General features: G+C 30.2%; 1 protein-coding gene across 1 annotated transcript in view; it reads left to right on the top strand.

Moving 5' to 3' along the window:
• The window catches only part of LOC143069168 (uncharacterized), a 48,998-nt gene that overhangs the window by 12,252 nt on the left and 23,870 nt on the right, over nucleotides 1-12,876 (top strand). Inside the window, exons 4-6 of the mRNA XM_076243657.1 lie at nucleotides 1,374-1,514; nucleotides 3,351-3,446; nucleotides 6,388-6,502. Of these exons, the coding sequence (XP_076099772.1) occupies nucleotides 1,374-1,514; nucleotides 3,351-3,446; nucleotides 6,388-6,502 (352 nt within the window). The remainder of the gene's footprint in view (nucleotides 1-1,373; nucleotides 1,515-3,350; nucleotides 3,447-6,387; nucleotides 6,503-12,876) is intronic.

Below are 12,876 nucleotides of genomic sequence, written 5' to 3'. Positions count from 1 at the left end.
TTCTGCATCCATTCCTTTGTCCTTCTATCCAACTTTATAGCCACTTTCCCGCTTAACCCTTTATTGGAATTTAATGAAACTTTTTCTCCTTACAATTACTATAAATGGGATTATGCACGTTTTATTTTTTGTTCTTTGACCTAAATTATTTGGGGGTTTAACTTAGCGAATCATGGAATTTACCATTGCTTATCTAGGATGTACCCAATTTGTATTCGAAACTCCTCCTGAATCTTATATTAGAATTTATTGTAACTTATTCCTATTTAGTTTCTATATGTCTGTTTATAATTAAGACAGGTGGATTATGGTATACTAATGTGCGTCTGCCCTTCCGTCTGTCACCACTTCACACTCATATATGACTTTAACACAATATAAGAATTGATAGCAGATATCTTCTTATCAATTTAAAAAAAAAATATTTGTCACTCCAGAATTACAGAACTTTGACCCTTAGATTTAAGTTTTGCATAAACTGTGCTCTGGCTCAAGTATTCATCAAATACATTTCATCAGAATTTTATATTATTGTGAGGATTTATGAATGGAAACTTTCATGTGATTTTTGTCCTACCTGCGATGAAAGTCACAGTACACAAGACATAGATATTACCGAGGAGGTTATATGAGAAGGAGAGTGAACACTCTGCTTGATACAAAATTAGCATCACCAGTATAGCAGTTCGATCAGAGAAAAATGATAATAATATAAAGAAACCGACATGTTTATCACCTACTTGACTAGAACCTCTGATGTACCGGGCTGTTACCGCGAGCAGTTTGGGCTATTAGATAAATCGCATATGTCACATGATTTTTATCAGTGACTGGGTCATTAAAGTTCAGGTGTATTTTCGGTAACAATGCAGGGTATAGGTGTTTATGATATGGAAAAAGATCGGACACACAAAATCAATCGTCTGTCCAGGCCTCTACAATAATTTTTTTTTCAACTTGTCCAGTAGGACAAGTACATACCAAAACTTACTTGTCCGAATGAAATTGTTACTTGTCCAAATTTTGTTTAACTAAAAATAACCTTTTTACATTTTAAGTTGATTAAAGGAACAAACTGAATTTAAATAATAGAATAGAATTTGATGAATTTCTTTTGAAATACTTTTCAAAAATATGAGTCAAGTACAACTGAATCTAGTCATGTCACAGGACTTAGGTTCTAGTTTTCACCAATGCCAGTCTCATCATAATCTAAACATTATGCACCATCTGATAGGCCTGTACACTCATTGGATTTGTATCCTGTTTTTTCAGTTGAAAAAAGTTTTATTCAAATGCAATCAATTTTACACAGAGTACACAAATTTTTATTGTACAATCAAACTTACTATCAATATTGATTTATTTTGCAGGATATGTTTAGAGAAGATACAATTGTAGTGATAAAAGTTCTCCATACAACATTTTCACAACTTGGCATTCAGGAAACTCTCTGTTTACAACAACTTCGCACTGTAGATCCTGATAATATCTCACATACACTCAGGCTTTTGGTAAGTTTTGATATGTGTTGTTTGTGGAGTCTGATAAAATTTAAAAACACCTCTTAAACCCTTGTAGAACACATGAGTGTTTTTGGTTGGGTTCTTGGCTACTTTGTATCCTAACTTAGTTTTGCAATTTCTGAAGCAATGAATAGACTTTTTCGTCTAGTTATATTTTTATCATGGAGGAGTAAATTCAAGAAATTATGTCCTCAAATTGTTATCTTTCACATTACATCAACTTTTAAGAGGACTTACCGGCTTAATTTCCAAATAAAATATGAATGTAAAAATAAAAGAGTTTAATTACATTTTTTTTGCTGTTTTTATATAAATTGGAAAATGTGCATGCAAAATAAGATATGGTCCATCAATCTTTTAACTTTTCTGAGTAAAATTTTGCAGACATGTTGCATGCAGACAACATTTTTTTCTTTTGCATAATTAGTTGTTGCATAACTCTATAATTAAAACTTATTAAGTGAAGTAATATATTTGGCAATAAAATGAAAAATTGATGCTATGCATTCCAAAGAAAATCTTTTTAAGTATAGTGTTATATTTGGCACTATACTGAAAAATTGATGCTAATAGCATACCAAAGAAAATCTTTTAAAGTATAGTGTTATGGTTGGTGATTATATGAAAAATTGATGCTAAGCATACCATTAATTGGAATTTTTTGCTTTTTATTTAAAAGCTTTAAGCCGACAATGGACATGCAGTAAGTTATAACATGCACATTTTTCTATTATCCTAAGAATCACATCCTAGAATTATTTAACAGCACATGGTTCAGTTCAGTTCAGAATGATTAAAACCGATCAGGAACAATTAACATTGCATAATGAAAAAACTACATACATATAAAGTGTAATGTTACAAGCTTACTTCAATCTTCATTTTTTTTTTGATGTATGGATCTGATAAATGTGAAGATATGCTTAAATAGCCACTGTTAAAATTTTATTATTTAGTGTCCAGTTGAGAGTAATACACTAAATCATGTATATTTGGTGTGTATGATATTATACAATGAACACATCTATGTTGCACATTTCATCTGACCTTGACCTCATTTTCATGTAAAGTTTAGAAGATAGGTCTGTTTTTTCAGATACTATACACACAAGTGATTTTGATGAATTTCACTTTTGTACATTTAATAAGAGTGAAGGTCCTTGATTTGTGAAATAAATCTGCTTCATCTTGTTATTCTTCTTTAACTCAGAAACTTTTTAACCAATTATTATACAAATGTTGATATCTTTTTCATGTCAAAATGAAGGTCAAGTTTGATATTAATGATATTCCTTATGCTTATTAGGAGTTAGGACCCTTAATTAATTTAACATGATACTAGTATGTGAAAGGAAAATCTGGTTTGCTTTGACTGCCTCTTGTTTAATTTTTTTACTGTAAATTGCTTGCACAATTTAACTGCAAAATGGATGATTAATACTTTATAATTGAAAATATCAAAGCAACTTTGATGTAAATTGTTAAGTAACTTCACTTTAGGAAACAAAATTAAAATCTAATAAATTTAATTTTCTTTACTTATGTCACAAAAATGATTTTGTTAAATTTCATCAAAGATATTTTTGTAAATATAGCTCTTTCATGCAGTAGAAAACTTCTCCTTAAGGGAACAATTACCTTGCTGCTATATTTCCCCATAAGATCAAACCCTTTGTGAAACATACATGTTTAGAAGATAAAAGTGCAAACACTTGATGACTTAATGATAAAATCTTTTAATTATGGTGATGATGTAATTAATTTATATTTCGGAAAACCATGTAATTAGTTCATGGTTGTGTTTTTTTTATTGTTTATTTGCAGAATATTTTCACATTTGATGATCATTACTGCATGGTATTTGAAGCTTTATATCCAGAACCGATCAATCGGATATTTCATCAAATTTCAAGAGATAAGGTAAAAAAAATATATTGTATCATATTCAAGCTATTATGATTCAATAATGTGAACAAAAAATATATTTTCTATCTTCAGTATGAAAACAGACTCCAATTTGGTTCATTTTATCAAAAAGAAGTGTTGCCGAAAAAAAAGAATCAGTTGAGTCATTTAAATTTTAAATGATGAACAGATGTTTTTTACAAAATGGCGGGATTTATAAATTTTAGGTATAATATTAATAGGAATTAAAATAAAAAGGCAAAGTAAGAGGTTTTGCCATTCATTAGTTATTGTGATTGACGAAAAAGAGAGATTAATTATTTCAAATTGTGGAAATGCTCCATCAAAATAATTCAACAAAATATAAAGCATGCATTTGTATTACTGCAGATTCATTGTTTTTCGCTGGATACCAATTTTTGTGGGTTTTGCAGGTACAGATGAACCATGAATTCAAATGTTCCACAAACTAAAATGCTCAACAAATTACAAATTTTCTATAGGCTTTGTATGAACTGATTAGCAAAACCACAAAATCAAATATACACGAAAAACTTAAGTTTTCCTTAACTAGCAAAAATTGTTACCCATGAATCCACAGTATTGTGAAACAGATCGAAATTTCTGTTTATCAATTCTTATGCCTCATTCACACGGACATTTAATTCGAATTGAATTCGAATTGAATTCGAATCGAATTCGAATCGAATTCGCTAATTGGTTCACACACTCTTCTTTTTTAATTCGAATTGATTCGAATTGGCTAATTCGAATTATCCAATTCGCATTAGAAATACGCTTTTGTCAATGCGAATTTAATGTTAACATCATTTGGACAGTAAATTGAGTTTGACGCGCATTGTAATTCGAATTAAAATTGACGTAAAACGTTTCGAATGCGAATTAAACTAATTCGAATTAGTTAATGCGAATCAAATTCGAATTACGTGTGAACTCAGCATTAGTAACACATAAACAAAAAGGCTGTGTTTGAAATTTCCTTTGCATTTTTGTCAAGAACTAAAAACGAAGGTGCCCTGAAATTTTGATCATAGGTTCAAATGAGATATTAATGTTTTCATTAGTGATGGGTTATCATATTCATCACTTAAAATTTCAGGTATAATTGGTGAGCAATGGGTTCAAAGTTTTTGATCGAAAGAATTTGATTTAGATGTGAAATTGCTATTGGGTTCTTTTTTACCTCCAATGTTTACCAAAGTTTTTACAATAATTCACCATAAGAGAATACTGTTGTTTAAAGGCATAGGTCAAATATTACTTTGGGAAATGTTTGTTGGTGTTAAAAACATGTCACCACTGACGTCTAATCCTCACTAAATTTGAAACAACTTTTTCCTTTGAGAATAAGATAAACCACCATGTATATGAAACAAAATCATAGATCGAAGGTCAAGGTCACCACTCACCAGGTAGGTCTATGAAGAGACATTGTTGTAAAAAAGGATCTGGGCAACTTGTCACTGTAGAGATCATTTGTAGTTGCTACAAGGTCATTACTTACATGTGATCTTCACACAAAGTTTTTAAACACAAATAGGGCCAAATAAAAAAGTATGTGCGGTTCCAGTTGCATCTGAAAAAAAGTTAGGGTAGGTAGGTAGGGATTTTTTATTTTATGTTTTTTTTTTACATTGAGTCTATTGGAGCAACATTCTGACTTTAACAGTGCTTAATGAAAAATGACAATAAAATCTTAAGGGTAGGCTATTTTTAAGCCGAAAAAGTAGGGACGGTAGGGTTACTGGAACCACACATATATCATTATTTGGCCTAGTCCATCTGGTACAATGTATTCTGTAAATATCGTTATGTAATTTATTAATTCTATACTGTAAAATCGTAAAAAGTCTTTTCGATATCGTTTGATTTATATATATCTGAATGTTCTTATGATGTACTTAAATGTCATTTGTACAGCTTAAAGGAAATTACTATTTTATTATGTAATTATCTAGAACTAATGAGTCTGGTTAGTGTGGTAGGTTCAAAATATATTCTACTTTTTACAAATTGTACTAGACATCCATCTGTTCACCAAATGTATACTATTATCATATTGAATATGTATTTATTATTTATGTAAGTTTGATATTTTTGCCCTATTTTATTTAATGTTTTCATGTATTTTTCTTTTCGTAACACTTACTGTGAAAGAACATATCATATACATTGAAAAATATGACCTTGAACTAGACTTGATACAATGAATGTCAATGAGGAGATGATGAAGTCTATTTGGTATCAAGGTCAGAGTTCAAAGACAAGGGTCACCTGATAATATTTTGGAAAAAACTTATTCATTGTAAAAGCTATGCCTGTTGCATTCAGTTTTCATAATGCTTAGTACAATTGTGTCTATTTAGTTACAATGAACCTTTTTTGATGTGAAGGTTACAGGTTAAAGGTCAAGAACGTTATGGCAAAAAACCCAAATATTTGATTGATGTTGAATTTTATAGGGATGCACAGCTTTTGCTGTGCCCTTATAAAGTTAAGAAGATGTGGTATAATTGCAAATGCCAATGAGACAAAGCTTTACTAAAGATTAATTGACATAGAAATTTTGTAACATGTATTTGTAGTTTGTTTTAAACAAAGTCATAGGTAAATATAACTTTCACATGTAAAAACAAGATATAAATAAATGTCATTGTACATATATCAGGGGCGGATCCAGCCATTTTAAAAAGGGGGGGGTTTCCCAACCCAGGACAAAGGGGGGGGGGTTCCAACTATGTGTCCCCATTCAAATGCATTGATCCGCCAAAAAAAGGGTGGGTTCCAACCCCCGGATCCCCCCCTGGATCCGCCATTGTATATATGCAGCTTATATTTGAAATTGAAGTTGCATGTACATTTAAACATTTGCTAGAATGAAACTACAGGTAAATTTTAAAGGAGCATAATAAAAGAATTACATATTTTTTTGCAGTTAATACCAAGCATTAGGAAGGTAGCCATCAGACTGTTGACAATTCTTGGTTTTCTACAACAACAAAATGTTATCCACGCTGATTTGAAACCTGATAATATTTTATTAAGGAAAAGTAAGTTGCTGTTGATTCATTTTTATGCCCCACCTACGATAGTAGAGGGGCATTATGTTTTCTGGTCTGTGGCTCCGTTCGTTCGTCCGTTCGTTCGTTCGTCCCGCATCAGGTTGAAGTTTTTGGTCAAGGTAATTTTTGATGAAATTGAAGTCCAATCAACTTGAAACTTAGTACACATTTTCCCTATAGTATAATCTTTCTAATTTTAATGCCAAATTAGATATTTACCCAATTTCAAAGTTCATGGAACATGGAAAATGATAGTGCGAGTGGGCCATCCGTGTACTTTGGACACATTCTTGTTATTCATTGGAAACTTAATTTTCATGGATTCATAGTTCCTGGGAACCACAAATTCCAATGCCCAACGAGATACAAATTGTAAGAATTTATGCAAAATCTGCAAAACCACAAAAAAAAAAAATCCACAAAAGTGTAATTTTTCTGTAATCCACCAAATTTGGTACTTATGAAAATAAACGAATACACAGTTTCATGTTTCCCGTTTGAATGGTTTTACACTAGTAATTTTGGGGCCCTTTATAGCTTGTTGTTCGATGTGAGCCAAGGCTCTGTGTTGAAGGCCGTACATTGACCTATAATTGTTTTGTTTTTTTTAAATTGTTATTTGGATGGAGAGTTGTCTCATTGGCACTCACACCACATCTTCCTATATCTATTAAAACCTTTTAAGCTAACAGTACATCAGAGATATTTTATTAGCCAACATAAATAAGGCAATGCAAAAATTGATCATAACTACAATGAAATTGGCGTAGCATACAGGAATGGTAAATAGAAAGTTAATGAGGCTTAATAGAATACACCATAAATAACCCAAATTATTCAGGCATTACAAAAAAGTATCTAATATGGTCATTATGACAATAATTTAGGCACAGCAAAAACAAAAGAATTAGGCATAGTAAAAATAATTTATACATGTATTTTCATGAATGTTAATGGAGATTGCTTAAAGTCATTAGGTATAGTTCAAGGTTCCAAATGAATGTTTTAATTTCTCATATTTAAAAAAGTAAGATCACAAAAATACTGAACTTAGAGGAAAATCAATTCGGAAAGTCCATTATCACATGGCAAAATCAAATAACAAAACGCATCAAAAACGAATGGACAAGAACTGTCATATTCCTGACTTGGTACAGGCATTTTCAAATGTAGAAAATAGTAGATTAAACCTGGTTTTATAGCGCTAACCCTCTCACTTTGATGACAGTCTCATCAAAAGATTTAAGGTTGGTAGTTCTCTTTTCTCAATGGTTTTCCTCAGCCAATGAAAACTGACAGCCATGATATAGTCAATAGTGCTTTAGGTGGCATTAATTATAGTATACCGGTAGGTCCATTTTGAATGTATACATCCTCTGCATTTTCCATTATTTACATGAGGGTCTGAATGGGGGGGGGGGGGGGGGCTGTTATTCTGTAAATATTTAATTTTCACCCTTTTTTTCTCTAATCATTAAGAAATTAACTTCTTTTTTTCTCTAATCTTCAAAAAATTAACCTCTTTTTTTCTCTAATCTTCAAAAAATTAACGCCTTTTTTCTCTAATCTTCTCTTTTTTTGCCTGTTATTCTCTAATCTTCAGTTTTTAGGGCATTATTCTTCAATCATTTAACCCCATCTAAATCCTCTTACATACTGTCTGTTGGAATATGGAGATGCTTTTTCTGTTAAAATTCAAACTCAACATGCATGAAATACTTGCCACTGGATGTTAAGCAACCAAAAATCAATCAATCTATGTTATAAACAAATTCAAGGACGTAACAACTACTTGTATAAATTTTGAAATTATTGCGAGATTATTGCGTCGCAAATAATGCGACTGGGTGAGTATCATAATTATATATACAAATGTACTACCATTATAATACTTGATACATATTGTTGTATACAGATTTCCCCAAAACCTTAAACTGATTGCGTGAGACCTTCATGGGTAGTCAAGTTTGTTAAACACCCCCTACTAAATCATGAAAAATTAATCATGCAGTTTTATCTTGATTTTTAAAAAACGCAATAGTAAATGCACGCAATAATTTTTGACTTTACAGTAATAACTATTATTATAGCTATATCAAGGTTATGTTTTGTTATTTTGTCCCTTTAAAAAAGTTTAATTATAGATTCTTGATGAAAAATTATTTCCTTGTTATTGTTTCAGAGAGTTAAGTGACTAGATAACAATTATTTTAAAAATATCAGTTACTGCTTTGTTCGTGTATATTATTAAACTGACCATTTAAATGTTTTATATTGTTGAAAATTGCTATGTCATTGCTTCGAAAAAGGGTGGTTTGTTAAACGGAAAAGATGTGCATTAAATTGACCAGTTGCGGTTTATTTAATTGTTTAAAAGTAGGTCGTTCGTTACTCACTCTAAAAAACTCAACAATGAATTGCATATTGAATTAATTTTTCTTGTAGAAAAATTGCTTTGTCATTTTATTGTTTTAAAGCTGGGTTTTAAACGAAAAATTTAAAATCTGAAAATGATTTGTTAGAAGTCTATTTGATTTACTGATTGTAACAAAATCAAAAAGGTTTATATTGTAAAATTGAGGAAAATAGTTATCAAAGGTACCAGGCTTATAATTTGATACACTAGACGTTCATTTCATCTGTTTTTAAGACTCATCAGTGACGCTCAGATCAAAATAGTTAAAAAGTTTAGAGCATTGTTGACCCAAAATTCCAAAAAAAAGTTGTGCTAAATATGGCTATGGTAATCTTCACAGCTACTTTTGCACAGGTACTAATTCTGTACCAAAAATATGTATTACTGGAAATCTACTTTTAATACTCAGTACTATTTTGTTACTTAGGCCTGGATTTTTTAATTTGTTGGTTTACGGATCCGCAGACCTGATTTTGCCGATTTGCAGAATAAAAATAAAATTGACTTTTCATGCTTTTTTTTTATTCCCGCCGACCCTAACAAAAACATTTTCGCAAAAAAAAATAAATAAAATTTCTTTTTTTTTTTTTATGAAATGAAATGCATTAACCACTAACGGAATTGATAATACTTTAATCTGGTCTGAAAACTAAAACTTTCAATTTATGTATCTAAAAATAGACAAATCAATCATAACTGACCTTGAAATGTCGTTTGTGCAAATAATTTTTCGGAGTTTGTTTTCCGTATTTGTCATCATTCCGTAAGATAGAAACATGGAAAATGAACTTGTCCAACAGTGGAAGAAGTCTGACAAGTTGAAGAAATTAATTAAAACAAATCATTTGGAATTTTCTTCAGACTTGTATCATTGACAATAATTTTTTTTTTTACTCCATTTGGATATAAAAAAACGGTTATGCATGACAACTGTTGAATCCGATTTCCTTTTTCAAGTGGACGAATGTTTTTGACATGTATGTTGAGACTTATTTTCGTACGACGTTTTTTCTTTTTTTTCTTTATCAGTTTTCGTGTTTGAAGATCATTATGACCAAGTTTCCTGAAATTTATTTAGGGCTACGTTTGTGAAATGACCATTTAACTTCGTCTTTGTCCGTGGACACAAACCCCCTTTTTCACAGAAAATTATTAGACGATGTCATGCGATGTTTATGGCAGCTATAAGCAATAATATTTCATCGAACTAATATATAAGAAATGATGATCAAATAGCAAACCAATATTGTTAGAAAGGTGAAATATATATTTTTTTGCATAATTTTTTTGTTTTGAGACATATATTTTTTTCTTTTTTTTTCCGACAGACCGATCCGACTTTTTCATGGAGAAAATCCGTAAACCAACAAATTAAAAAACTCTGACCTTAAGAATTATTGTAATATTTAGGTACCTGTATTTTACAGTACTTGATTTGTACTTGAAATTTAAGGACTACAGATTTTTGGTTGCACAGTTACATTTTCAGCATTTTAAAAGTTTGTCTATTTCAATTCTCTCAAAGTTCTGATGTTCAAACATGGAATACTGTGATCATTTTTATGGCCCCACAATGAAGTTGTCGGTGCCATATAGTTTTACCCTTGTCCGAAATTCTGTAATTCCGAAATTCTGTAATTATGAATTCCATTGTTCTTTATTTGATTAAATTTATTCTTTTGCTAACAGTAGATTTATGGAAATGACCATTTGTCAACATGGAAGAAAAAAAAGATGAAAAGTTAATAGATAAATTTTTGAAAGTATATTTGACTAGCTGATTGTAAGAAAAACAAGAAAGGTTATATTGTAAAATTGGGGGGGGGGGGGGGGGGGGGAGATAAAAAAAAACTATGATCCTGTAATAAAAATCTTCAGTTAACTGGCAATAAGAGGTGGTTAAAATATCAATATTTTTTAATACATATGATTTAAGTACATGGGGCAATGTCATTGGTACCTCTTGTTTTTTCATTCCACTTGATTAATTAATTTAATATTTAAGTATTTTAGCACTGTCTTAATAATAATTTTGAATGGAGAGAAATTATGGGTTGATTAGGGTAGTCCCCTACCATTTCATAAAACATTTAAATCTATTATAGCAATAAATATGATAATAAAACTGATATTGTTATTGATATAAAAGATTTAAAATTTTCTGTTTTAAAAGCCTCTGGGGGTCAAGTTTTGTTAATTACTTTTGTTGTGCGAATGCACTTTAAAGATCTTTATTGTTGACACTTTTAAAACCAATGGGATCAAATTTGCTGAACAGATTTTCAGTCATATGATAGTTTGTTGGTACCTTATTAAAGAATATGATCCAATTTACTATTTGAATTGACACATTTGTTTTAAAAATAAAATTTTTAAATATATTAATTATGCAATCATATTATAATATTTGGTTTTGCAGTGGTACCAAAGTTTACAGAAAAATATTTTTTTGGTGATATTTGAGATTCGATTTACGATTTAAATGTACACATTTAAAAAAAAAGAATTTTTAATTAATCCTTCAAAATATCCAGGGTTTTTCTTCTTGAAAGAAGACATAAGTTTTTGCATCTAATAAAACATGCTATAAGATTACCTAAAACTGAAGACTGATAACATATATTATAGTACAAAGAAGTGAAAAATTGGATTTTAAATATTATTTAATAACAATCTCAGATTACGTCATTGGTCAATAAGTTTTGTGGTTGGACCATAGTTTTTAGATAAAGTTAAATGGATTGGAGACTAAGATTAAGATTACAATTTAGTAAGACATGTTTGTTTTATATTGCAACTTTTTTTTACTGTGGAGTCATAATTTTCCCCACTTTTTCCAGTTGAAAGTAGACTGAAGTTTCTGTGCCAGACTTTGTTTTCAATAAAATGTTGTAAGGATTACATAAAACCTTGAAACTGCTAACAAAGAAGGAAAAATATTCTGAATTTTAGATAGTATTTGATAACAAATTATGGATTTTTTCATTGGTCAATATGAGTGTACTGTTTTACTTTTTTGGTAGAAATTATTTTATGTCAGTTGTATAACTTGTAATTCCAAAGTGATTTTAAATTCAGTATAAAACTTGTGATTTATAAGAGGAAGTATTCTCAAAAACATGTTTTCATCCTAGGTATGCCTGTAATATTTGTCACTGAACATTAAATTTCCATTCGTCCATTACAAAAAGTTGGTGGTCTAGGTATTGAGTCAGCTTTTAAAAAAAGTAAATAAAACATTATGTAAGTTGCAACTGGTCAAAAGAAATAATGTCAAAAGTACAAGTTTAAATGGTCAATAATAACATTAGAAGTAAAAACATATTGTTCTCATGTATAGTCAAGGTTGTTAAACAACCCTGTAATTAGAGTTCATTAAAAGTTGGGTGGTCAGACTGTCAGAGTATTAAGTGGGTGTCTAGGTTAAATAGTAGACTGCATAAATAAAGTCAATGGTCAAGATTAAATATTCGGCAATAAATCAAAAATTAAAAAGTAGTTTTTTATAAGTCAGTGATCTTAGTATTACGCTAGCTTTAAAATAAATTCATATTGTATGGTTTTAAATTCAGTTGGTCTGCAGGTTCAGAAGCACATTAGGAAATACTGCAATATTTGACCCCACACACCATATAAGAGTTACCTTTCAACAAAAAAGTAGCAGTGTTATACCAAGTGCCTTAACACCTTTCTTTATTTGGTAATGGTGCCAACTGAATAGGTCTAATGATGAATTTTTAGAGAAACTGTCAAACTGATATCAAATCCCAAATAACTATTTGAAAATATTGATGAGAACACTTCTGTGTGCCATGACATAGCACTTGTGCTAAAAGTCGTGTTAAAAATTTCTTGGTGATTTTGTCTTGTCTTGAATATGCATGAAATACTTGCCACTGGATATTCTGGGAACAATAATCAATCTGGTACTTATTATAAACTGTTT

The sequence above is a fragment of the Mytilus galloprovincialis genome, chromosome 3 (assembly GCF_965363235.1).
Source record: "Mytilus galloprovincialis chromosome 3, xbMytGall1.hap1.1, whole genome shotgun sequence".
Lineage (NCBI taxonomy): Eukaryota > Metazoa > Mollusca > Bivalvia > Mytilida > Mytilidae > Mytilus > Mytilus galloprovincialis.
The sequence above is the reverse complement of the archived record's forward strand: the minus strand, read 5'-3'. Positions and strand labels throughout refer to the sequence as shown.